The sequence below is a fragment of the Odontesthes bonariensis genome, chromosome 9 (genome assembly GCF_027942865.1).
Source record: "Odontesthes bonariensis isolate fOdoBon6 chromosome 9, fOdoBon6.hap1, whole genome shotgun sequence".
Classification (NCBI taxonomy): Eukaryota; Metazoa; Chordata; class Actinopteri; order Atheriniformes; family Atherinopsidae; genus Odontesthes; species Odontesthes bonariensis.
Genome location: NC_134514.1, coordinates 11,355,937 through 11,383,560, shown reverse-complemented (window position 1 = coordinate 11,383,560; position 27,624 = coordinate 11,355,937). Strand labels below are relative to the sequence as shown.

Genomic DNA, 27,624 nt, shown 5'->3' with positions numbered 1-27,624 from the left:
GTCATTAGATTTCATTTCCAGTAGAATAGGGGGATCTTGGTGAATCTGAGACAAATCCAAGCAATTACAGCAACACTTAAGATGATTCACTGCCTTTATTTCTGCCACATGGGTTTTGTGTACCCGTGTGTTTGCCATTGCTGAGTTAAGACTAATATATCAAGAGGATTCATTGAAAACTCACAAACAACGCATGTTTCTATGAATATTACTCTGGCAGGATCTTGCTAAATATTATCCTCTTTGCAACAACACAGCAAGTAAAGAGAAATATAGTGACATACACCCAACGCACTAAATGCTAATTTCAATACAAACCCACACACATACACACACACAGAAAGTGAAATACAGATAAACACAGGCGGCACCTGCATTTTCGTTAATAGCTTTGCCCTGTACAGTGTAAAGCATGAGGGCCAGCAGCAAGAGGCACCGAGATAAGATTCTGCTTAGCATTTGAATAGGGAGTTTGGATTTCTATTCAGCTGGCCTTTAGCCATGCCAGTACTGGAGTGGTCTCGACATGTTGGTCTGGTCTCCACTGTGCCAACCAATGTGAAGGCCCATATCTGGCAATGTGCAGTGTCTGTCAGTGTCCCGGTCTGTCTGTCTGGCTGGTTAATAATCAGCCTGGCTGGCTTCTAATCATCCTCCCAGCTGTAGAAGCAGGTGGTGAAAAATACCACAGCTCCCAGTTTCATTCAGTGTGTGATGTCATCTCACTGCACCTGGTTACACTACATAACACATTTAAGAAGTAGGCACTTTTTAACCTTCTTTGCCTGTTCCCAAAGCATGATGATATTTGGCATTTATTTCTATGGAGTGAATGCTACAGCTCCTGCAGTGCAAAGGTGAATGAACAACATCAAAACTCAGTGCTCTATTCTTCACCTTGGCCAAGCCTGAGAGTGACCCCCGAGGAGTTTAACAGGCAGAGGCAGCAGTTAGGATACACAACACATCAAAACGGGCAGCCATTAGGTGTAAAACGCACAGGGTCACCCTCAACTAGACACTGATCTAGACGCACTACCTCTTCTGCTGATATGCCGACTGGATGCAGCAGCACAGTTGTGTAAAGGTCAAGCTGTAAAGTAGAATGGAATCACAGCTGTGTTAGAAACTGCTCTCTTAAACATTTGATCTTGCCTCCTCTAACTTTTGAAAGGGACCAAAATACTCTGAGTATCACTTTCAAAAAGCAGGAAAGGAAATGAGAACTAGATGGAGGGAGGGAGGGGAAAAGGGGAAGGAGAAAGGGAATAGAAGGAAAGAGAGGGAGACAGCAAAGACTATATGATTAGGTTTCAACTCTGATCTGCAGCTGTTGAGGGCTCCGGTCAGTGGTAGGTGTCCCTTACAGCAAACATAATCCAAGCCAAACACAATATCTGTCTGCGCTGAGGTAAGATCACCAAGTCATAACACATCCAGACCCACAGTAATCCTGCCATGATCATGAAAAAAAACAAAACTGGTTACAGTTTACTGCAAGAGCCTGTAAAGCAGGGACAAATAACTACACGACAATAACAAAAAAAAAGAAATCCACACAAACAAAAATATGCTGTGACTAGGAATTTCCAGAGTGGTGTAAAAAGTATTACTCTATACCTCTGGGAATGTCCAAACGTTTTACTGGTTTATACACAGTAATATGAACCCTCACCTTCCTATGGTCAGTTTGTAGTTTGTCTCTTCCTCCCTTCCCCCAGCTCTCTTCCTTCTCTCACAGTTGAGTTCAGAATCTAATGAAGCTGAAATGCTGCATCTCCTATGCTTCCCAAAGGCTACTTTAAGGAAGGATTGCCCTTAATGTTTGCACGACTAGAAAAACAGCCACAAAAGCCATTTACCTTTGAGCATTTTTGAGTGTGTTTGTGCACTTTTGTGTGCACAACAGCATTTAACAGAGCAAATCCATCAGATCGCTAGTGTTCAGTGACAGTTGTAACCCAAAATAAACAGGCTGAATCGTTGGCCTGGGTGAGTCCTGACCCTTTCACAGGATTGATCCCAAGCAGCATTGTACACGGCATAGTGTTGCGCAAGGGCATGCGTGCGAATGAATGTGTGTTTAAGGGTGTGTGAGAAAGTGACTGAGGAAAAAAAAGGCCATTTGAACCAGGAACACTGGTGCAGAAATAACACAGCATTCCACACACCAGAGGGTGAATCAATTTTGGCGACATGTGATTCAAACCTATATCAGCTCGTGCCTGAACTTCAGCCATCCACCCTGTCACCTCCTCCCTAGCTCCATATGATGGATTACCATCTCTAGTACTCTCAGAGGGTCTGAGAGAAAGGGGGAGGTGGGTGGGGGAAGTCAGTCACAACAGCGACACATTCATTGGAGGGGAGCTCTAGGTTAAGGAATTATGGTATGACAGAGATCTGGGGTGGATAGGAGAGGGCAAAGGGTCCTTCAAGGGTCAGAGGAGCCAATCCCGGCTGGACTCAATGCAAGCCACCCTCAGTTTGCAGCCATCTATAGGGATTTAACTCGGGGTCACGTTTTTGATTAATATTATTATCACTCACTTGTCCCCTCGCCCACTTGTCAACCAGCAGAGTGGTATCGCACATATTAATCTAAATCCCAGTGAATATCACACCTGTGCAACAATTTAAGGAGCTGGAAACCTCATGTGTTAGGTTATCAACGAACACAGACTGAAGAACAGATTACCAGACCAATAGCGGGCGAATTCCGACATTAGATGATCATCATAATAAATCTCCTTATCGAATAACTGAAAACTGCACAGGACTTGAATAAATTTCAATCATACATGCAAGTCAATATCAAAACAGAAATCAAAGTGCAATCCACCCATGAAAGCTAAACCCTCTGTGTTTTCCAGTGATCAATAATCAGCCTGCAGACAGATTTCAATAATTTACACAGCTCAGTCTACTTCTCCAAGTGTATGAGGAGAGTAAAAAAAAGCAGCAAAAGACAGTTTATACAGTATATTTTTTTTAAATAAAATGTGCTCACCTAACTGAGCTCACTTTTTACAACAAGATTACTGCCAAGATTGTTCAATTTATAGACTAAATACAAAGATTGGTAAGTATTAATGATGGTAATAGAAATATTATTTTTTGAGTCACTGCAGATGGAGTAACCACGCTGCATAGCGTGAGTGATGAGATGCACCGTTGTGGTGGGAGCAAGGAGAATAAGGCAAAAGGAGGCAAAACACAGGCAGGCTGGGAAAACAAAGCAATGGACCTGCATTGTCAGAGAGGAGAGGCCATCAATAAAAGTGTCACTATAAAGAGAGGAACAGGGAGAATGTGAAGGAGTGAGAGTAGGGTGTATAAAAGAAACACAACAAAACCCAGTGAGACGGGTGCTTCATCTTCCCGGGCACTAATGGACGTGAGAAGAGGCTGGTTCAGCATTATTTGCTTGACAGCTCACTCCTCTGCCGATAGGCCATGGAGTCCATAGCAGGGAATTGCATACTTGTTTAATGTGATTTGAGCACTTAAAAGTGTCACAATGGTATAAGTAGAGAGGTGAAGAATGAATGAAAAGGAGACAAAAAGGCTGATAAGAGGCTGAGAATGATAGTCAAAGTACATCCCAAACTTGGATCTAATTAAACACTCCATCTCCCTGCCACCTTCATGAACTTTCTCACCACATTTTCCATCTTAGTCCTCAGCTCCTGCAACATCACTCTATTACCATTGTCATTATTCAGCAACGAAGTTCCACAGCACAGACATGCAGTGTTTCCCTTCTAGAGCTCAGTATTTCTCTGACAGACAATCTATGTCCCTAGGTAGAGTTGGGGAGGTCAAAGCTGGGACAAAAAAGCCCACTAAGGAAAGTAAAACTGCAGTCTCAGGACATATTGTGCGTGTATGGGAATGTGGTATTTTGTGTGTGTGTAGGTGAGACAGTAAAAGGTCAGAGTGTTGGTAGTGACCGCAGTACAATCCTATGATTTATCTTCTCTTGAGATCCCCCCCCAAATTTCTGCTCCACTACAGCAGGATGGTCTCTTTTCAAGCATCATACAGGAGGGAGGTAGTGTGCCTGCTAGTATACATAAGTGGAAAGAACAACCCATATTCTTGTGTGTGTGTGTGGTCGGTGTGTGAACAAATTCCGATAAAGAGGAAATGCTCTTTGCAGAGGTCAGCAAACTCCTGCTGCACAAAAACAGAGCTGACACATTTAATCAGGGATCTCTCTTCCAACAATTCATCAAGAGGCGATATTTTTCACACCCTTGCATCAAAGGTTGACATCTTTTTTTTTTTAATCACATGGCAACATCAGGAACTTTTGTGTGTGTGCTTTTTGCTTTTATATCTTTTTGCCATCACCTCCAGTAGGAAATGTAAATACTGCTGAGGAACTAAAAATAACAATTATAACAATGATCCTGTCACATTGCAATGAGCTAATGTTAACGAGTCAATGTATATATATATGCAACATGTTGAGAATTCTTTTGATCACAGAACATCATGAAAATTAAAAATTTCTCTGGGTAATTTAGAAATGGCTTTGACTCTGAGCATAGTCTACAGCAAATATATCAAAAGAGGCATCATAGCTGTACAGATGGTGGTGTGGTTTCAAGCTATGCCTTCCCTTTGTAAAATACATTGTTGGAAATTTACAAAATAATGAATCCTTCACTCCCACTTTGTGGCTTGAATTTCTGTAACTACTAACTTCTATAGCTTCAGATCAAATCAGCCAGTTAATTCATGTTAGAATGTTTTGCTGTTTAAAAATCAAAACCACTATATTTTCCTAAAGTTTATCAGTCAAGCTCTTCTACTTATTTCACTAAATTACCAGATACCCAGAGATGTATGGAGTGTGCAAATTAAACTCATATTGGTTTTCGAGATTGTGTTTTATTTCCTAACTGATGCATGCATCACTAATGTGCCGTAATGGTTCTATTGTTGCTGCTTCCTTCATTACCCTTCGTTATTTCTCAAGGACTTCGGTGCAGATTAAACCTCTGCCCACCGGGGTTTATACCAGCATGCGGGCAGGTGTTTGTGTACACGTGTCTGAGACTGTATGAGAGTCTGCTGTTTGTGTGCACTTGTCACCCCATTTTCTCATTTCTGAACTGGAATAATGAGCCCAGATGAGCTCTGCAGTGCAGCTCAGCCTCACTCCCCACCTGGTCTGCTCCTCTTGGCCTCACCCTTTATTAGCTTTTCCTCATGCTGGACACAACAGGAACAGCTTGGTACCCTCCTCCTCTCTTCACCACTCACACCTCTCCCAACTCTATTTCTCTGCTAATTACCTTGTTGTACGAGTACCAAATGCTACCAAACGATTCACTTAATTGCAAAAGAGGTACATTAGATGATATCAAAGGACCTTTTTAAAAGTCATCCAATCCCATTCCAAGCGGCATTTAGAATCAACCCAAGACATCTGTTTCATTTCAGTGTCATTTACATTTTTAAAGGTTACAAACTGAGCAAAACTGCAAGATTGCATCCTTTTATTCATTTACCCCCCCTAATGATAACATATATTTAATACACATGCAACCACATACAGTACACGTCAGAGGGCCAGAAACACACTTGACATCCAATTAAAATTGTACCTGTTAATGCAGTTCATGATCATATCTGGGGCTCTATGTATGTGTGCTACTCATCCACCTGCAAAGATGAGGGCTAATTAACATTTTCCTTAGGATCCTGTCGCCTCAGGTGTGCCTTGTCACACTTACATATACACAGATATTCGCGGTGCTAGAAATTTATTCAGAAGCAGTGGCTGCAGCTCGAATTTCTGACACAATCTTCACAATGATTTATGAACCTCCTCATTGACCTAGTTTATTCTGAAAAGAGAAAAGGGGGCAAACTCACTTATATACAGTACAGTTGTATGTCCATCCTGAAGAGCTCCCCTGCAGTCAGTTTTGAGGAGGATAGAATTACAATGCAGTAATCTCAGATATCCTCTTGGCAACACGCTTACAAGTTCTCTTTTCCTCTGAAGTATAGGACAGTGAACAACTGCTGTAATTAAATCTTCTCCAATATGCAGCAAAATGATGTCTAAGCATTATCCTGGCACTCAGCACATGTCCAAGGGCCTATATAAAACAAAGCAATCTAAGCAGTTTGTGATCTTGTCTATCTAATAGTGAGCAAAGTGTGCTCAACGTCTCACACTGAAAGAAGAAGGTTGATGGATTAAGTCTAGTAAGGACACAGTAAAGTCTCTCCAATCTGGCCCACATTAATAATGCAAAAGCACCTCTTCGAGGCCTCTTTCCCCTCTTCCCTTTTCACTCCACCTCAGCTGAAGTGGTGAGTGCTGCCCAGCTTGAGGTCCAGCATGCAGTTGTGCCTCTCTGCTCCGTGGACACTGACTTCAATCTGTTTTAGAGCTGCAATTCAATTATCTCACCAGGGTCCTGCTCAACCGCTCGTGAACGGGGAGGGGGGGCAAAGGTGTGTTCAATACAATGGAGCGAGAGAGGGAGGCAGAAGAAGACAGGGAGAGCTGGGGGTGCACGACATATCATAAACCCAGTTCAACATGGATATAGATTTAAATGCTGCTTCTACTTGTGCGATTAGCTTTGGCTTTACAATCACTAGACGGATGTCAGGACCTGATAAAGCTAATCACTGTAGTAAAGCCAAAGCAGAGGGATTTAGCACCCCACCCCCTCATGCCCCCTCAGCCCCCTTGAAGATCTGGCTGAAAGAGAAAGCTGAGAGCCCAGGGCCCAAAACAAGCCTATATGGAGCGCTCAACAAAAGCCCCAACTCTTCCTTATTCTGCAAAAACCCAAGAACCAAAAGAGAATAACTGTGAGTGGTTATGCTAAGCCGATTCTTTCATTGGAAGCCCAATAACAAGCTGAATAAATCTTAAGTTAAACAAAGTATTTATGAGTGGTCACAGGTAAAGTGTGGCAGCACTGGACTCGGAGTGACAGAGCTCCCACAAGAAATCTGTCAGCCCGAGCCCCGATAATCAGAAATATTTCATATTTATCTTCTTCACGTTTATCTTACAGAGGTTGTACTTACACGTGACTGAGTATAATTGCCCAGTTATTAGTGACATGAGCAGGCCATCCACCATCTTCGTCATGTTCTTGGGATGTGATAAACAACGTGTGTGTGTGAGTGTTGTTTTAGGCGTGTATCTAATGTAACAGACCTATCTGACAAGATAGAGAAGCTTCATCTGACCCAGTTATTTTGTCCAGTTATGCTATCTTAAAGTTTTGGACCATTCGAGGACATACTGTGTAGTATGAGCAGAGTGGAAAAGTACAAAATAGGAACATGGCTTTTTTAGAAAAATACAGAATATGTATACATAATGTCTAACAACAAAGCCAATTATAACATGTCCCCCTTTTGACATGATTTTATCATGTCAAATAAATAAGATAGGAACGTTAAACGTTATTGTGCCACACCAACTCAGCAGGCCCCCAAACTGCAAGTGTCCACCTACTTTGAGTTGCAGCACAACCAGATAGAAGATTTTTGCTATCCCCCGTTTAATATAATTTTATTATATCAACATTCCTATATGTGAGTGTCTATGTGTAAGCTGTTCTTTTTTAAATTTATCAGCAGCAAGCAAGTCTTCATTGCACATGCATATAGTTGATGATGTAAAACAGAAATTAAGCTGATCAACGATTTATTTTTATTTTTTTGTCAAATAATCTTATGTTTATATAGATTTTACAAATCAGTGGAACAACATTATGCGCTAAGCCATCTACAAATAAAAGACGAGATAATTTCCTTGCATATTTGAGAAAAGCAATAACAATGAGAATGAGTGATGACAAAACAGCAGTGGAGCTGTGTTACACGAGTACTGCCATGATTCTGATCATTTTGTTAACCTTGTTGTTAACTCTTGACTCGTTCAGACACCAACGCTACAATCATTTCAGGACATTTCCACTCAATACTCCCCAATATTACCTGTCATTAAAATTGCAACAAGTGCATAATGTCATGATATAAAAAACTACCCTCATATTTTGATAATTTTTCTTTGTCCTCATCTTCTCAAATTTCTAAATTGTGCCTCTGGGGGCTTTGATCTGCTAATAATCAAATAATTTATGTGGAAATTATTCCACTATAATAAAATTTTAGTGCAGTATCAGATTATAATTAAGTAACATAGGGCACTTTCAGACTGAAGGAATATTTTCATAAGTAATAACTGGTGGAAGGTTATTTTCTTTTTGTGTGTGCTGACTGCAAGAACAGTTGCACTCCTACTCCTTTCCTTCTTTTAGTGACACAAATACAATCATCATTCATTCTCGAATTCTCATTCAAATTTTATTGCTCCAGTTCCAAAGCCTGATATCTGATTCAACATCACTCATTTGGTGTTGACTTTGAAGATACTGATGTTCAGGATATAAAAAAGTACCCGAAGAAACGTTGTCGTGTCACAAGTCTCCAGACAGTTTCACACCGTTTAAAAAACAGAAAAAAAAAAAAGCTAAACAAATCAAAACCAGAATGACAAATAAAAACTGCTACCTCCACACACAGGTTTAATTAGGAGTAAAACTGGTGTAAATTGCATATTTTAAGGTTGGGAAGTGAGCTCCAAAATAGATAGTTGACTAAACTGTGTGGTCCAAAAGCAACTACAGTCCTGCTTAAGTGCATTTCATCCAATGGTACGGTCTTTTCCTTAACCCACGTTGCATCCATCCATCCATCCATTATCTATACCGCTGAATCCGTCGGTCGGGTCGCGGGGGGGCTGGAGCCTATCCCAGCAGTCAATGGGCGAGAGGCAGGGTACGTTGCATCCAAATCAGTCAAATTCAGGTATTCTCAAAATTTCTTTTATCAGACCAGGTCAATATGAGCAAAATTGTGTGAGGTAGAGCCCATAGCAATAATTTATGTAAAAGATGATGTGACTTTGAAAAACTATTAAGAGTAGTGGAAATAAAGATTTAGTTTTGAGTCTGTTTGGTGTCCCTGTGCTGGTATCAGCTATTTTCATCCTAGCCCAGATCTGGTCCTTTTTGGGTGTGCCAACCTCGGGTAGAGGTTGACATACAGTATAAGCCATGGAGGTCAGTTTCAGAGTTAATTAAATACTAAGTTACATAAGCCTAAGCCTAAATAAAACCAAGATATGTTCATCTTTATCTTACGAGGTGACTGGTAAATGAGTCCAGTATTACAGACTATATGCTATTTGCAAAAACTAAACTACTTGGATATCTGTACTGTTGTTTGAGCCTGTAACTTGATAATTTATGATGCTATATTGGATGGAAAAAAAAGGATATTTAGAATAAAACTTTTTTCCTAAGTTGGCAATCTCATTCAAACCTATTGTCACTGCTAATACTCATCAGATGCGTGTTCTTACTCTTTCACCTTGCTATTCTCTCCTCTGCAAGGCCTGAACTTTTTCTCCCCACCTTTAAAGCAATACAATGTAACTTCTCAAAAAGCCCATTATGGAGCTCCCCTTACAGGCTTGGAGGTAATGTACGGTTACACTGTCGTAAATACAACACTCTTTCGCTTTCACGTTTCACGTTTGTTGACGAACCGGCGAGGAGTCAGAAGGTGCAAGCTATGTCGACCGAGAAGGTAAGAGTAATCAAATGTACCTGGGAGCGTGAGAGGGGTCTATTTGTTTTTGCGGTAGGTGTGCCAGAAAGCAAGTTGAAGTACTTCCGCTCAGCTCCCGGGCCGGTCCAGCAAAGTTACATAGCGCAGTTTTTCCAACTCAGACCCCCGAAGGGCATAGGAGACAGGCCAATCGTAATATTAAAACTCATTCTAGCCGCACAATTTTTTTCAAGCTGTTATTTTAAGGTAGAAATGTTACATAGTATTGCTTTAAGCTGTCAAGAAGGAAATGCTTCCATTCAACGCTTTCTGCTACTCAGCCCTTGTTCCAAGTTAGAGAGGGAGAGATGAAAGAAAAGAAAAGCTAAAAAAATTGTGTGAGAGGGGAAAAAGAAAATAATCTGGAGACTTCATCAATTTTTCATGAATTTTCATTTAGACTGGGAGAGCCCTGTGACAGCAATCAATAGATCAAGCGGCTGTCACACAGTTAGCACTTGGAGGTTACTAGAAGACCCATGGGAGTCCAGAGTACTGGATCAGAGGCGGAGACCAACCCCCTCCATTTCCTTTTGCCAGAGATCACAAACTAACTACGAATCTTACTTCCATTGTAAATACTAACACAATACATTTACAATACAATCACATGGAAGACGTTATTTATTTCTGCTCTAGTCAGGCATGTCAAAACATTTGATTAGCAACTGATTTGCTTGTGTTACCTAAACTAAGTAGTCAAGCTCAGCAGTTTGCTGGGCTATTGATACAAGTTGGAAAACTCTCTTCACTACTAATATTATTATGTTACTTTCATGGTGAGATCTTGGAAATATCTCCAAAACATAGTAAGCCTTGAAAATAATCTTCAAGTTTCACTATATATCTCTCAAACACAGTCACTGTTTGAAACACAGGACTGTATCACTAAGCAAATTACGAGTTTAAACAACAAAAAGACCATGGAGATTTTCCGCTCCAACTTCTGGGCAGATTGAGGTGCCTGGGAGCTGCTGTATGGGAAGCCCAGCCTGAGCCTGCTGGGGGTGGGAGGGCGAGGTAGGTTCATCTTCAAAGGTAATTTGATCTACAGCTCAGGTTCTGCCTGTCAGCGTTTGCCAACAAAGTCCAGACAGCTTGAGCTAAATGTCCATCAGGAGCCATGCCTGTCATTCTACCCCCACTCACCTGTGAGGGACCCATGTCTACCATGCATTCATGTCCCTCTCATTGGCTGACAGAAGCTTTATGTCCAACTCAAAAATCTGCAGACAACTTCAAAACAACTCCCCTAAGCAAAGAATGTATCAAATTCATCACATCCATGATTGAAAAACTCATTCTCTACAACTCATTACCCCACCTAACAAGTCCATTTTAGACCCATAGGAAATTATCACAGAGTTGGAAAATAGAAAACACTGAGAGCAAGATGAAATCAACCATAAAAAAGTGCAATTACAGTTGCCACAAATTAAATGTTTAATTGTTTAATGCTATTCCCAAGTTTGCATACAAAGCAATTTTCTAATTTGTATAATGTTTACTAAAAAAATTGATAACATTTATGCCAAATGCAAATCCAGACCATTCCAGTTCCATCATTTGCAGCAAGACTGAGCCTTTTTTTAATTCAGCCAAAGTCTGATCATAATATATGAGCAGCTTGACAGCAAACAGGAGGATGAAGAGACAGAGTATTGACTTACATGCTACTTCCAAAGATGCATTGCGGCTGACAGCCTCTCCCAGGTAGTTCCGGGCCACGCAGACGTAGACTCCCTCGTCCGGTTTGCTCCGTCGTCCATGAACAATGCGAAGGAAGAAAAGTGAGCCAGTGGGAAGCAGCATGCGGTGAGATCGTGTGTCATCTTTGTCAGTTTCCACCCGCTCTCCATCCTTGTACCACTCCACTGTTGGGGCCGGCCGCCCTTCTGCTTTACAGTTGAGAGTGGCAGGCTCCCCTTTGGACACAACCAGGTCAGAGGGGTGCTCCACAATTCGGGGTGGGGAGTCTTCCTGACGCAGTCGGGATCCTGAAGGAAAAAGGAGACATGTAATTAATCATAAGGAAACACATCAGAAAGACTTTAAGACTGACATATATTAAATTATTCTATGGAATACACTATTGTAATTAGTAATTTGCGAATGTTACTAACAACAGTGAAACTATCTGGAAATACTGGAAATAATTATAATCATAAAACACAATTATTAGCTGAAAATTCAACAAGACACTTTAGAAACACATTGTTACACCGGAGGAGTGAAAAAGATGATAAAAGATGATTACACTGAAATTACGATATTCTGTAAAAAATTTACAAGAAGACAATACTGTCCTCTTAAGAAGCTGATTCAGCTTCAACCTGGTTTACAAATGCAGTTACTACTTATGCAATATATTACAGAATGTCTTTAAAGTTGACAATGAGTCCTGTGAAAATACTAAAAATCCAACCACACATAAGAAAAATTAAAATACAGAAAAATAGTCAAGAACAAACATCAAAGCTTTGCTAAAACTTCATCAAACAAACAGGAGGTTTGAACTAACACTGAACCAAAGATGTCAGAAAGCACTGCTGATGACAGTGCCATGCTGGATATTTTTCTTGGCTTGCTAGCGTGACAAGAGGCTGGCGTGGAGACTAGATAAGCAGTGAGAAATGGCTGGATGGCTCTAACTAACAGTCAGTTAATAATCCTTGTCTTGAAGCAGAAGCATGTGAGAAATACATAAGGAACACATATTTCAGACTGGTCAAAAACAGCTATCTGTTCTGTTTAAACTTATATCAAGAGTTTGAGAGTAATTGGACCCATGGGTGAACAGTGAATGGATGCATACAGTCAGCTTAAATTCGAAAGACACACAAAACTGTTGAGTTCACTGTGCAAGAGGTCCAGAAGGATGTCAAATGCTAATCCCCTGTGGCTGAAAATGTCCCACTCCTTTTCATTAGGGCTCGCAGAGGGTAAGCTTCAGGAGTCTGGTGGCTAAGATAATATTCCCTGAGTCAGAGTACTCTGTGTCTGTGACCAGGTCTTATCCATGGAGATAAGATGCTGTGGGCTGCACTCATTTACATCACGCAAGCCATGGGAACCATGCAACAATCAAATGGTTTGATCCAGCACCAAACGATAGAAGTCCCAGTACATAGCAGAGGGAATAAGTCAAACTTATCCAGACGACTGTTTTTAATCGTCTTTCTTTTGAACCACATTAGATCATCATCAATGATGATAAATCCTAACCAAGCAATGTTTTATTAAGCTGAGAGCTGAGCTCTTTGTCCTAAAATTAGTTGTTGCAGGTGTGCGTGCGACTGAGCAGAGCTGATGACTGTGACTTTCCTCAAGGCAGTGCAGTGGGCTAATATGATGATGCCTGCTGTACAGAAGCCCAAAGTACCACATAAGCCTTTGTGCTTGAGTAAGAGCTAATTTCAACATGGGATGGAGGCAGAACAGTGGAGGTTCCAGTTCTTTGTTCAGCTGGGTTTGCACATGTTCCACCAAGCCTTATATTTGACTCCTCCAGGGGAAACTAGGACAACCTGTCCCACAGTAATTTCTGCACATAAGCCTACGGGCAGAAGGACACGGTAGGTAAAAACCCACCCATCAGCACAAAATACATTTCAAAGATTGAATGAGGTGGATGTATGTCCAAACACACACACACACAGGCAAACATATGCGTTTCCTCATCATCATCCTAGTTCATCAGTTTTCAGGAATCTAGGATAAGACAGTAGCATATTGACCCCTGAACAGAAAGTAGTTTGTTCTCTCCTCTTCCTAATTTGGGCTAATTCCCTCCATTTCCTTGTCATTGATTAGTGATCAGTCCTTGTGTCTTGTATTAACGTGGGACACAGACAGCAGTCTGTGGTAGAATGGGTGGTGATAGCATGTTCCCACAGGTCATGATCTCATCTTAATGGCATTGTGTGGAAAACTGAAGATGCGGTATGGGTGGTGGAACAAAAAGCTACAGTATGCTGTTGGAACTCATTTACTCACTCTCTTTCACCCATGTAAGTAACGGTAACCTAGCCAGCAGCTAGTTTCCTGTAAGAGGAACTTTGTATTCTGGCAATAAGTGACTTAATAAATGAAGCAGCAATTAACACTGTGACATTGATAAATGGAGGGCGAGATAAAGGACAGACATGGAGCCCCCCCATCTCTCTTGATGGAGTGTCGAATGCACATTCATTCTTATCTCATTGAAGCATCTGCTTCCCCTATAATCCACAAGCCCCATGGTGGCTTTCCACTAAGGCCAATGCGCATGCACAGCACTAAACTGTGGCGACTCCATTCGATTTATATCAGTCTAATTTCTTTAAATCCAATTTGTATTCCAATCTACTGCCTTCTAATCACTTAAACCTTGAGTCTCCATCTGCTCTCCTCTTTCCTGTGGAAATGAACACAGCAGATGCCTCTACAATTGTCCTTTCACTGCCAGAAAAAAAGCTAAGCTGGGTGCACAGAGGGCCAGACGTGAGTGGTCAGTGTCCTTCCTGAGTAAAGAGAGTCAGGTGTGGAGGTAGCAAAGGTTAAAAACATATCCATATGCCATGGAATATAGCGTAAAATTGGCTCATCAATCTCAATACTGGACGTGCTCAACTTGTAAACCCTGTTTTCCATTGTGAAAAGTTCTAATCAGAAAGTTTGTATCTGTGTGAGGTACTGAGACCTCATACACGCGATGTCCCTGAAAGTGTGCTGTCCAGAGAACAAATAAAAAACTTTATGTACACCTCCAACACCTAGCTGTCAGACACAGCCCCTCCCAGGAGTCACAGTCAATTTTCAGTTTCCTATTGGGCCCCCTTTCCCACTCTCTTTATGGTAAATGGGCTTTCTGTTGCCCTTTTAATGCGATCATTGGTGCTGTGCAATCAAGTGCTCTCTGAGCTGAGGCGAGTGCACTTCACTGGGTCTCAGGGCACACGCTCCAATCAAAATGCTGTGTTTTTCCCTGTCTGCAGTAACACCACCATTACTTTTCACCACTGCTGTGCAGTCATCCACTCTTGGAGGAAAGCAGGAACCAGAGAACAAACAAACAAGCATTCAGACAGGGAATGAATTCAGAGAAGGGTTACTGAACCAGAAGCTGAATCTTTTCTGCCTTTTCTTTCTATCTACTTATGTCAGCTTCACTGAAATGGATGCAATTTTTCTGTGCTGTTATCCAAGAAAAGTGCAGTATTTGAGCATGTTTTATTCCTTTTTCTATGTTCCAAAAAACATCACGCATAAAAACTAAAAGCCATACAAAACTTTGATATACTTTGGCTCAAGAAAAAAAAGCTTCAATTTGTGTTTTAAATCCAACATAAAACACAACTTTAATTATCCCTGAAGCTCAAAATCCCTCCACTGGCCACACACCTAGAAGTGCTCTGTTCTATTATCTTTGTCACATATTTAGTCATGTGTGCAACAGAAGGTCAGTTCTTTGATGATATTTTTGTAATTATTTTTATTAGCTCCCTGGAGAAATTCTACCCCACCAACCAAATCAATACCCACACCAGTCTCAAGCAGAGCATAAAAAGGAAGTGCTCCCCAAAGAGATATTAGTTATTCTACCAACAGACGTGTGCTGATCACAGGTAACCAATAGCAACCTTGGACCAAGGCATGAAGTTCCAGTCACTGAGGCACCATAAAACATCAAGCATGAAAACCAAGGTGCCTGCCAAGATGCAGTAACACTACCATGTGGATGGTGAAATGGCTGAGACATTTCTGGGCGAAAGTGTTGAAAACCAGCAAACTAAGTGAATATGAAAGTGCAGAGAAAATGAAAACCTCAAAGAAATTTCAGAGATGATGAATTATGCATTAGATCCATGTAGTCAATTCTGAAAAATATTTTTCTTCTAAAAAACCTCCCACTCCACTGCTTCCCCCCAATTTTTATCTGCCTTTAGCTCCCAGTATTTCTGTCTATTTCACTCGCTTCCTCTCCTGTTACAACCCACGCTCAGCGTTAGGGTGACGGAGTCATATCCGTCATGTCATCAGAGGGGAAATGTGAGAGAGCAGCAGGGGAAACTCAGGGTGGTGAAAGAATGATGTTACTAGTCGTCCACACCTTCGCACTGGTCTGCCATGACACCTTCAGCTCGCTCTGCACCTGAGATTTATCTTCTTTACTCCAGGCTGTAGTAGCAGCACAGAGCATGAGTTCCAGTATGCCCCAACACCAGACACACAGCTCATCTCAGTGGGGTGTCTCTAAAGACACCGTACTGTATCTGTAGTCCGCACCAGCCAAGTACATCCAGCCTGCCACTCACCACAGCAAAACACTCGCAATGAAGACACAGAAGGTAAAACAAAGAGTCGTCAACTTCAAATTCTGTTGGAATATACCAAGGGGTTTTGAGCTTGTTAGCTACAGAGCTCACATGATGGGCTCTGTTCCACCTCAGTGCTCTGCATACTGCCCCCTCCTTTCTCCTGCTAAGATCTATACTCTAAAAGCAAACACAGGGGGTAATTCTATGAGCTCCTCTCAACCTCTCAATGCATCCATGCCTGACTCCAACAAATATCAGATAGAATTCCACTCTGAGTTTATTTCGGGCAGTGGCAAGGTGGGGGTCGTATTGACTTAGCATCTGTGTATTTGCCCTGTCTCCCCCATACAGACGGAATATATAAATAGATAACTGTGGGAAACTGAATATCTGATTTTGCTGCAAAAGGCTGCTTGCATTTCAAGCAGTCACCTTGTTTTTAACAAACAACTCTCATTCCCAGTCTTCATTCTACTATCAGAAGTTACAAGCAAAAAAGTTGATGTTATCGCTTTTTCAGCAGATGCCTTGTCTCAAAAGTGCTGAGAATGCTGATTTGAAGCAAAACAGTGAAGAGAGGAAAAGAGGAGGACATGAGATCAGTTTAGATCTACTTATAGCAAATGTGAAAAGTGTTGATAAGAGTGCTGCTTGCTCACTATGTAGGGACAGATTAGTGTATGGAGTATAGCACCAGCTCTGTGGGTCTGTCAGGATATGGTTAGGGATTCTAAACTGTGTGATGCAGATTAAATGATTTCCGATGCTGGGGCCACTCGAGCATGTAGCTCACTGCATCACCCAACGTTCTTCATCTCTTTCTCTCTCTTAGCAGATCCTTTTGAGCAGCATTGGCTCAGCCATTTGCTTTTCTGCCTCTGCTTTACAGTTTGACCTGAACCTTGATGTTAAAGCTGTGTAGTTAGGAGGCAAATTAAAGATTCACATGAAACTGTATGACTAATAGTTTAACCTTCTAAGTCTAATACTGTACAGAGACCCTATACTGAAGGTAAAATCCACATTCTCCACTCAGGAGGAAACTTGTCACTGCACACCTTTCATTGCCACTGTAAATGTGCTATGAAATCAGATAAGCAGGGAGAAGTGTTTATGCATATCCTTTCAAGATACACCTGCTTGCATGTAATGTGCACATAGGTGTAAACACAGCTGGCTTAGAAATTAGATCACTTTCAACTGTGGGAACCACTCAACTGTTCCCACTGAAGGAAGTGCTACAAAATTAATGGTATCAATTGATTCTCCCTCAAGCACTGTAATCTCTTTACCTGCATTGCTGAGTTGTCACTGCAGACTGAATTGGGCGGAATAAATAAATGTGTTATTGCTGGGGGTAGAGGAGAAAGCCTTCAGGTGTCCATGACACACTGTGTTGAGAAGTGATAATTGGAGGTTCGCCATGGGTGCTGACCTGTAGTGAACACACTGCTGTGTCCTCGCAGTCAACACCTCCAGTCACTCCAGCAGTCCTTAGCCCCACATGTGAACATGAGGAATAAGAGCTGTTACCACAATCCATCCAGGTGATGGCCTCTTAGAGCAGAGCAATGTAATCAAATGCCTCTTACAGCTAAATGTTGTTTTTTTTAAGGAGCAATATGGCAAGTAAAGAAGAGATTTATTAAATTTCTATAACGTGAGACACTTCATCTGGGGCTAAAGGGTCATGGGTGAGAGCAATAAGAGCTTGAATGACCCATTCAATTTACAAAGGCCCATATAACCATACTAACACAAAATAAGTCTTTGACATTATTGATGGTGTTCAGAAACATTCACACATGTACGCCCACTACATTTCATAGCTCTAAAACTGGCTATGTGTTACTGGATCTCTCAATGACAAATACCTGTGTGCAGCTTTGCTGAAAAGAAATCATCACTACCCTGGAAGTGAACCTGGAGAGTTCAAATGTTCCAGGGGTGTGATTGCTTTTTTCCTATCCGCAATAATGGTTATGACACTTGGCCGATGCCACGTTCCACACAAAGACTTTGACCCAAAGCAGTCTCACCTGGAGTTATCATATACAGTAAATTAACTTGCCCCAGGTCATGGTTGCTGGGCTTACAAAGCAGCAGGGTGTCATGTTTTTGCAGCGAGGACACAACAAGAATAGTTTCCTACAACACCAACACATCGCAGCGTTTATTATTTGTGGATTAATATATGTGTCCAGACTTCCTCGAATGACGAAGCAGAAAAATTATGCTGCCTGGACTGCATTTGTAGCAAGTGAACTGTTCTTCCATGTAAACTTGATAATTACAGTAAGTGTTAGAAAATACAAGTAACATAGTCTCCTGTTATGGCTAATTATCAATAAAATACTAAGGACAAGCAAATCAAAAAAAGGAAAAATGTATACAACAAGGCAAAACAGGTTTATTTTATTTGCCATTTCTGAAATGAACAACTTTAAAGATGCAGTGTTCATGTGACAAGCGTGGAAGCCAGCTATGAGTGTGAAATGATCCTGCATGCAAGGAGATTTCAGTGTGTTCACAAGAAAACAGGCACCTCAGAAGACATCCAGGTGAAAGTTTCACCCAAACATCGGTTTGAAAAGTGATGGCACTCAGAATTGAGTCCATGTACTTCTACTAGGTTAAAATATGTCATGGCTGTCTGATACATAGACCAAGCTGGGGATGAAGGTGGTGGAACAAGATACTTATTCTGTGGCTCCACAGCTGTGCTGGGCCTCTGCTGTGTGTGACGGATGTGTGCTCAAGTGTCGTGCTCTGGCTGTCCATCTTCACACATGTCACACTGAAAGACAGCTCATGCATTTTTATCACTAGGCCTCACCTCATTCAAGACACTGGTGAGATACTCAGCTCAGGTGCTACTGTCACACAAACTTGACAATGAAGAATAAGAGGAGATGTTACTGAATGAATCAACCAAGAGGAAATACAACAAGGAAAGTTTATCTGACTCGAAAAATACCCTATGACACGGTAAAAAGTTAAACTGCTTCAAGGGACTACAATCTCTTCATGTCTGCCCAGTATCGACTGGGATGCTTCTCTGTGTGTTTACATCATGTGCATGTGGGCTTGAACCCATGAACATGTATTATTTAGCTGTATGTACTTCTGTAAGTCATTCAACCCTGACATCCATTCCACTTCATCTGAAGGTTGCTCTAAGACAGCCGAACACAGGGCAACATGAGGGCAAGTAGACACACTGAACAAACGCTTCTTAAGACAACATTTCAGTTCAGCAAGCAACATAAAAACGATGATAAGACAAACATGGTTATTCTTCTATACTTATTCTGCCATACTCTTAAGTTTTGGATAGATAAGATTGCTCATCACATTCACGCTCAAACTGAGTTATCTATCCCACACAGACGCACACTTGGTCATTACTGCTATTGGGGTTTTAGCAAATGATCAGTGAGGGTTCATTCACTATCATCTACTCATCAAGGATTATAAAACAGTAATCAGATCAGCATTTTCTGCTGGCCTGCCTCTTAATCAGCTGTTTTGGAAACAGAGGTAGTGACCGAACAGAGAAAGGATTATATTTGGGGCCCCAGAAGGAAAGCACAGGTGTGTATTCTTCGAGTACAGGTGTGCGAGACAGGTGAAGGCACTTAAAACTTGCTTTAACCCACATGCTCAATTCATCCCTATCCCTGCCTGCATATTCACTCCCACTACGGACTGCGGTTGCAGGTGTACAACAACACCCTCTGTGTTTGGATTCCACCCTCATTGACACTGCCAATGATGAGATATGTGAACAATGATAGAATGTGTGTCCAAGAGACACAGGTAGAAGGACGAGGTCAAGAATATGAAAAAAAAAACGATAGTTGCCATCTACCTATTTGCAGTACATTTGTCTGAGGTTCTGCTGTAATCTTTGTCTTTTTTCTGTAGGCAAACGCATTAAGGTTTTGTGTATTTTTCTAATTATGACTGAGAGGGGCTTAATAAAACAGATGTTTTACCTTCACAGCATTCTGCTGTCTTACAACAAAATCAGCCATGTGCATTGTTTGATGCTGACATTTTCTTTCCTGCATCTACTTTGTGAAAAAATTGTATTAGGTGCAAGACTTTAAAACAGCTGGGAATCCTTTCTTCTTGAGGTATCAAAACTTACTAAAAAGAAAATTATAGATCTCAAAGTCTATTCTGTTGTGTCCTGAATGATTGGAGTGATGGCTGCTGAAATGTGATAAAGTGGCCAGACTTTCCTGTTAGAATATCACAGGAGCTGACAGGACCATGTCACTGATCAAGTAACACATATCATTTAGATACACAAAAGTATTTCTAAGCACTCACCTCATCCAATTCCCTTATTCCCTGCTCATTCACTTCCTGTTATGATCACCTTTTCATCGCCTTTGAGTCTTACAGTCTAACTATTTTTTGATGTTAATCAGAGAATAAACAGTGGTGCTAGTTGGTGCGAAGGAAAAAACGAGTTCCTTAACGGTGATGAGACTATGGGAGACAGTACAGAGGGTCTTCCCATAGATCTCAGATGAAGGGTCATCATTATGGCAACTCCATTGCAGCAAATGAACCGCAATTACAATAGCATTGCTTAAACGCTGCCAGCTCAAGCAGAACAATCACATTTGGAGCGAGACACTGCGATGGCTCTTGTACAATGACCTCAGCTTGCCTCATCACTCACCTAGACTATTTTAATCTGAGCTTACTTTCCATTATAGGCCAGTGCTTTAAACCTCTCTCATTTAATCATGACCATCAACAGAGCTGTTATTCTCTTGCATCCTTTGGTAATAGGGCATCATCGTTGCCATTTCCCTTTAAAATATTGCACTGTTAAACAACTCCTCTCAAATTTTATCTCTCCCTCCCTCCGTCCTTTCTCTTTCACACACGTACATATGCACATACACTCTCTAAGTTTAAGTTTCTCCTGACTCAGCATTAGAGAAACCACAACCCTGCTCATAGATCGAGGATTGCACACTATGTACTCGTCCCCAACTGGCTGTCTCCATAGCCTCATCAACAGATTTAAGTTGGGCCATATTTCAGCACCCAGGATTGATGAGATGTCACCAGCTCCTACATCAAAAACAAGCATACAGGAGATCTATGAATAGCATCGGTTTAGGAGTGTCCACTATGCAAAGCATGTAATCCAGCTTCTAATGCAACACTGCAGAGTTTAAATGATAATCAGCCAGCCGGTGAACGTATTCCTGGAAGTATATTCCACTGCATTCGACCTGTTTTACAATACAATATTTGTACATTTCATCCTGGGCGGCAACATGCAACACACACTCACTTCTTCCTCCTACTCTCTTTTTTTAATCACCTTTTCTCTCCTCTCCTCCACACTAGTAGTATCAATAACAAAACACTAAACAGTGACTGATGCCATTCACAAGGCTAGGCTTTATGGGCTTTGCTACCCAATGAATACAACTCCAGGCCTTTTTGTGTGCCCAAGTGGACTCTCAGAAGAAGCTCCACCCTCTCCAAGGACCCTTGGATTACCTCTTAAAAGGCTGGGTAATGCGTGAGTTTTGCTGGGATATAGGTGGAGAGCAAGGAAGAGGGAGGAGGAGAGTGACAGGCAAATGACTAGAAAGATCCAGTGCTCTCGAAGAGACACACACCCATTATCTGGCCAGCTTGCAATGCCATCAGCCACTGCTTAGCAACCAGTGGGATTTAGCTGAACAGTTGAAAAGACACCAAGAAAGGTAAAAGAAAAGGTTTGGTTTGTTAACAGCAGAAGGCCTGAACAACTAAAAAGGCTCCGAACCAAAACGTGCAGCTGTGAACAACAAAAGCAGGGGTTGACAGGTGAGAGAAAAGAAAAAATGGGACATTGCAAGCTCTTGCATTCACTGACAAAAAAAAAACTCTCTTCACATACAGCTAAGCTGTACAAACAATACAAAGCAAACACATGTTTGAATCATCATGCACAAATGATGATTTAATGTCGCAGCATGTGATTTCTCAAGAATATTCCCTTCTCATACTATGATAACAAGCCCCTTATTGTCTGTGTAGGCTTGTGAGTGTAAAAAAACTGTGGAAACGTGAGCCTCATCCAAAAGCAGCAATAAAATTACACCAGACCACCAGTTTATGCCTTTTAAAAGTAATACATCTGAATCCCACAAACCATTTCACCAGTCACAGGTTGGACCCATCCCAGTTATGATTTCCGTCACCAAGCTGTCCTATTTTTACGACTGCTCTGAGTAATCACGTCACATAAACTCTGCAAATGAGGCTTTTTAAAATTGCTTTTGTTAGACAAGTTCTCTTGTAAGCCGGTGAAAGTGGCAGTCAGGATGATCAGGGCAGAGACTTTTGGCTACGGTAATTAATTAGTATCAACCTCATTTGCTCTTTACATCATTATTAAATATTAATCAGTGAAGAAAAACTATGGCAGTGGTTCAGCTTTAGTTAAAGTCAGCTTACACTATAATGAATGCTCACAACTCTTAGAACGACCACAGAAATACTTCTACCACAGTGAGTGGAGCACTGTAACTACACATTGGAAACAGGTCAGAGAACCAGATATATACTCATTTATCTTAGTTTGTACCAATTTGTGGCATCTAAAACACAATTAGAGTCTGTTTGCTGATATTAAAAAGTAAGTCATATAAAAATTAAGATTTAGCCATCACACCAGAACATTAGAATCACTCATATTCAGACATGACTGCTCTAACACAGTCTCACAAGGTCTCAGAGACAGCAGAAGACTATGAAAATCATTAAACAGATCCTTTTTGCCTCAACATACATAAATCATTCAATATTCTGAATTTAAACCCTGTAGGCTAGTTCATCTGTTGCATAGAAGAAAAAGAAAATGTAACCTGCTGAAAAGCACTAATCGGTTGCAGTGGATAAAGGACCTAACTGTTGAATTAAAAGGCTTTGTTATATTGCTTTGAGTTTTGTGAATGGAACAAGTAGGTAATTTCATTAGATTTTTTTTTTTTTGCTGCTGTGATGCTAAACTAATTAAAATCACAATGTCACAGGGTTTGCCAAATTATTAAAAGTGTTGTTGAGGACTTAATGACTGTGTAGAAATCAAAAGTCTGTTTAAAAATGATTGGAATTTTGTCTTGCTCAAAACATGTAAGATGTTCCTTTGAAATCAAAACCGGGTTAAAAAAAAAGTATGATTATAGATTATTTCGGGACCTGTGAGGTGTGTGCATAATTCTAAACCATTTAAATAGAAGTTTCACATGGCAACGCGTGTTTGATAACTTACCATCAACTTGAAAATACAGTAATCCACTAACAAGGATGAATGCTAGAGGACCCATTCTAGCATATTAAACATCCACGGCGGATGCGCGAATCCTCGAATTCACTGCGGAAAAATATGTCCAAAATGACAGTGAAGTCTACTCCGCGTATGTGGGAGTGATGGACAGGTCCTACTGTCCTACTTACTGACAAAAGCCAGTCTAAATGTCCAAAAACAGAGGGGATCCATTTAACATTAGTTCACCCGCAGCTCTGGGTGTGATCCAGCAAACCTTGAATCCAAACTCTCGGTCTGTGAGTGTTATCCCTGCTTGCCCCGCGAGTTCATCCGCAATCTCTGCTGTTCTTCCAAGATGACCTACTGAACAGGCAGGAACCCACAGAGTCGGCGAGAAATGAAATTTCAGTCCAATGCCAATGTACAGGCTCCCCACTTCTCCGCAAGTCCTCGCTTTCCTTTGAGAAGTGTCTCTGGCACCTTTTAAATTCTTGGCGATATTTCCATAGTTCAACGAACGATTCGGCTGATAGCCTGGAAACCAGCCTTCAACTCTGTTTCATTCCCAGAAAGTTATTTTATTATTACGGGAACCAGCTCCCAAAAGACCCATGTGCTTAGGCTGGAATATAGCGCTGTAAATGTACAGTCATACTACAGTTCAACATCCTCCTCTCCTCTCTACGTTTGGGTTTCAACAGCGCGGCCGCTAGGAGCGCACGGTCTCTGCGCACCCCGGCACTTCCCGCAGCCTTCCACACTGACACGCTGCCACTGAACACAGATCGGTACCTTAAGACAGCAGCGAGAGGGGGAGATAGCAGCAGTTTGAAGAGATTTAAAGTAGAGACCAGACTGGATCTCACTCCAAATCATTTTAAAGTTTTGGTAATCAAGAGGATCAATCCAGGAAGGGATGCAATGAGTATGAAGACAGACCCATAACAATAATTCAAACGTATTTGCATGTTTACAAATCATTTATAGTTTTACTCAGGGTAAACGTTAAGCGCACGGGGCCACTGTTTACCACACAACGTGGGCAAAAAAACCGACAGAGATTAGAGAACAAAAGTTGTCTGAAAATGTACAGTCCAGCCCTCATGTTTTGGGTAGAGTGGGTGCAGTGTGTACAGCCAGTGCAGAGTGTCACAGATTTCATAAAATATAGCCAACAGGTATAATATGTGATAACACAAGAGGAACTAAGATATGGACCCCCAAATTGCAATAAATAATTTCGGATTATGTTGTGATTACAGATCAACAGACTCAAAATGTAATATTTTGAGGAAATAGACAAGAAATAGTAGGTGGATGCTAATGCGTTGAGATACTGAGGCAGAACTGCAAATCTCATCTTTGTCAGAAATCAATAATACACTGAGCCCCCTGCGCTGAGATGAGGAAGGCAATGCACACCAACAATATACACACAAAAAGTGTTTTTAGAGCAAAGTGGGCAGATGGACACAGAACACAGCGAGCACGGGGCAAAAGCACTACAATCCAATTTTTAATCAAGGACAAATTTAGGCACTATGATTGAACACATAAAAATCAGGACCAAAGATGTTGATGTTCAGAGACGGATGGGAGGTTTGTGAATGTGGTGAGTGTAGCTATGAACTGTGAGCTCCCCCTACTGGCATCAACTTTAACAATAGTTCTGTCACTGCCTTTTTAAACAGCCTTATCAAGAGGCATGAAACGACGGGGACAGCATGCAGAGCCAACAGCAAAATAATGCACAGCTGAGCGATCATATACAATAGGACTGTGGCGTTGCATGCATTCTGTTGTTTTCAGATGCTGGATCAAGAAGACCTGATTAATGTTACACCAGGGGGCTTTTTCAACAGATGACAATGTACATTACATCTGTCTGTATGTAGGAAAGAACAATTCTAATCTACTGGAGCAATGCAACAAGTCCATAATGATCATTCTAAAAAAAAAAGTTTCCCCAAAATTTGAAGCAAAGTATTTACATTTTTCTTTTCCCAATGAGTTATATCCTAATAATTTACTAACCGTCTCTACTTCTTATCCATCAAAGTCAAAGGAACAATTTAAGAAGTTAACTCTTTACTTTTTACCAGCTCAGATCCAACACTGGCAGGAGTGTGACCTAAAAAAGGCTCGAATTTCTCATTTTATGATTTACATCAAAGACATCCATACAACAAAGTCCAGGGTCTGTTCTCTGAAGATGTCTTTGAGGAATACAGGCCAACACCATGACAAAATGGCTTTGGCAAAGGGAAACACTTCTATCGCCTTTAATAACAGCGTTGGCTCCACATGGCTTTTTTTCCTTCTTCTGTTTGTTTGCTGAGCTACATGTTGAAGCTTGCCCTGTAAAGGCCTCACTGGGAACGGCAGCATGTTGTAAGTTTGTTAGCTGGCTCACACTGCCGGCCGCTCTGTCAGCTGGCCAGACGCAGCGATTTGTCTTCATATTTTAATATGTTTGTGAGCCGCATGCAAACGCTGTCTTCTCAGTGTCTCCATAGTGTCCTAGATTCTGCCAGATGCGCGCATCCGTGACCACATGAATAAAGAGCCAAACAGAAATTTATTGTGTCATCAGTGTTGCTGAAGGTTCAAGGGAAATAAAAGAGAGGAAAAAAAGCGAATTGGAGAGAGGTCATTTACTAAGAAGAAAAGCCCACTTCAAACATAAACAATGGTGGTTCCATTGATGGAAAAGGAAGTAGAGTGTAATTCTCCCTCAAGCCCAGCCTTTTATTCCCCACTCTCAATCACTTTATCTGTTGCAGAGGCAGCGATACTCCCCGGGTTTCTAAATATCAGCTCAAAGTGGATTTATTCTAATTAAACCGGAGGCTGTGTTTGCTCAGGACACGGCAAGTTACATAAAAATTAGATTGGGGGGGTTGCAGGGGGGCAAAGCAATGGACTGATAACTCATGGACACTATGATATGAGCTCATGCTTCATTCCACTGTTGCAAACACAACACAAATCTTTCATTAGGGTGACATTTATAATATTACTTTCACACAGGGTTTTCAAGGTTGATTAGTTGTTTCATTTAAAAAACTGAGAGCATGCAGATGAGGTGTAAACACAAACAAATGAGCGTGATGTTGGTCAGGGCGAAGCAAAACACAAAAACCAGATATATGAAAAACATTTAGAAAAAAAGCTCTTTTTGTAGCATAGCATGGGGGTCATATAGTTTTCCATTCGAAAGACAGAACTAGAAAGTTCAACAGATGTTGAAATAGATGATCTGTTAGAATCTAAACTAATAAAGCCACAATTACTGTCACATTTTTGTGCATGCATTTGTTTTTAACAGAATCAAAACTAATAATCAATTGGATAACCTCCCATTATTGTCCTAACATCTTCCCAATGATGAATCCTGCGTGCCCACATCCATCCTCATCCCAGTGACTCAAGTGACATGAACTCGGCCAGTCAATCAAACTCTCAAACTCTAAACAACTTCTGTGGCAAAATTAAGCTAAACAATTACTGCTATTAATAAGTCATTCACAAAACAGCATCTTTCTTATATATACATTTATATATATGTGTCTGTGTTTGTGTGTGTGTATGTAGATATAGATGAAGTGAAAAAAACTAATGTGATAACTATAGGATACAAAGTGCTGCATCCTTTAATTACTGTGTAATCTGATTTTTACTTTAACTGATTAAGTGTCATGCCTGATGGTTCAGTTTATGGTGAGGCACTGTGAACACATAGTACAATGTTGCTGTTCTTGTAGATAAAAGCATAGCTGAGGATCAATAGGGGGTCCCCAATTGGAGTGTTTGATATCTATGAGACAGTCAGGAGTGTGTATAGCAGCAGCAGCACACTCTTGGGGCTTGTGTACTAGACATTGCAGCAGAGGCATTTGTTGCATTTTAATTGCATGTAACCACAGCACAATTCAAATGCAAACTATGAATCAAAGACAGACAGTGACAAAACGTGTAGTTTCCACGCAATCGCCTCTTGTGCATCTGAGGCAGAAAGAGAAAAGTGTTTTTAATTGTGTGGTGGGTCAGAGGTTCAGGTAGCAACATCACTCATGATCAGATCAGAGTGGTATTTGGGGAGCTCTTAGCTGGATATCTTTCATGGCTGAGTATCCCCTTACTTAGTTTGGGTTTCTGTGTGGGGATGATTAGGGGCTGGAGGCAGGAGGAGGTGGTGTGTGATGTGTGGAGGGGTGATTAATGTAGATGTCAGTAGCGGCCCTCCCTCCTCTGCTCCCTCCCCAGGATCTGTAATGACACCTGGGGAAGGCAGGATGGGTGTACCTGCAGCACAGGCTCCCTCAGCAGGGCATGATTCTTCCCCATGATCCACCTCTGTCAGCA

At 41.3% G+C, this 27,624-nt stretch overlaps 1 protein-coding gene across 8 annotated transcripts in view; it reads right to left on the bottom strand.

The window, feature by feature from the left end:
• The window catches only part of robo2 (roundabout, axon guidance receptor, homolog 2 (Drosophila)), a 268,090-nt gene that overhangs the window by 133,699 nt on the left and 106,767 nt on the right, over positions 1-27,624 (bottom strand). For 7 of the 8 annotated variants that reach the window (XM_075473115.1, XM_075473120.1, XM_075473118.1 and 4 more), the window contains exon 2: positions 11,337-11,663. In XM_075473115.1, the coding sequence (XP_075329230.1) occupies positions 11,337-11,663 (327 nt within the window). Of the gene's footprint in view, positions 1-11,336; positions 11,664-23,262; positions 24,008-27,624 lie in introns of those variants that run through there. The other variant, XM_075473117.1, reaches the window with a different exon arrangement.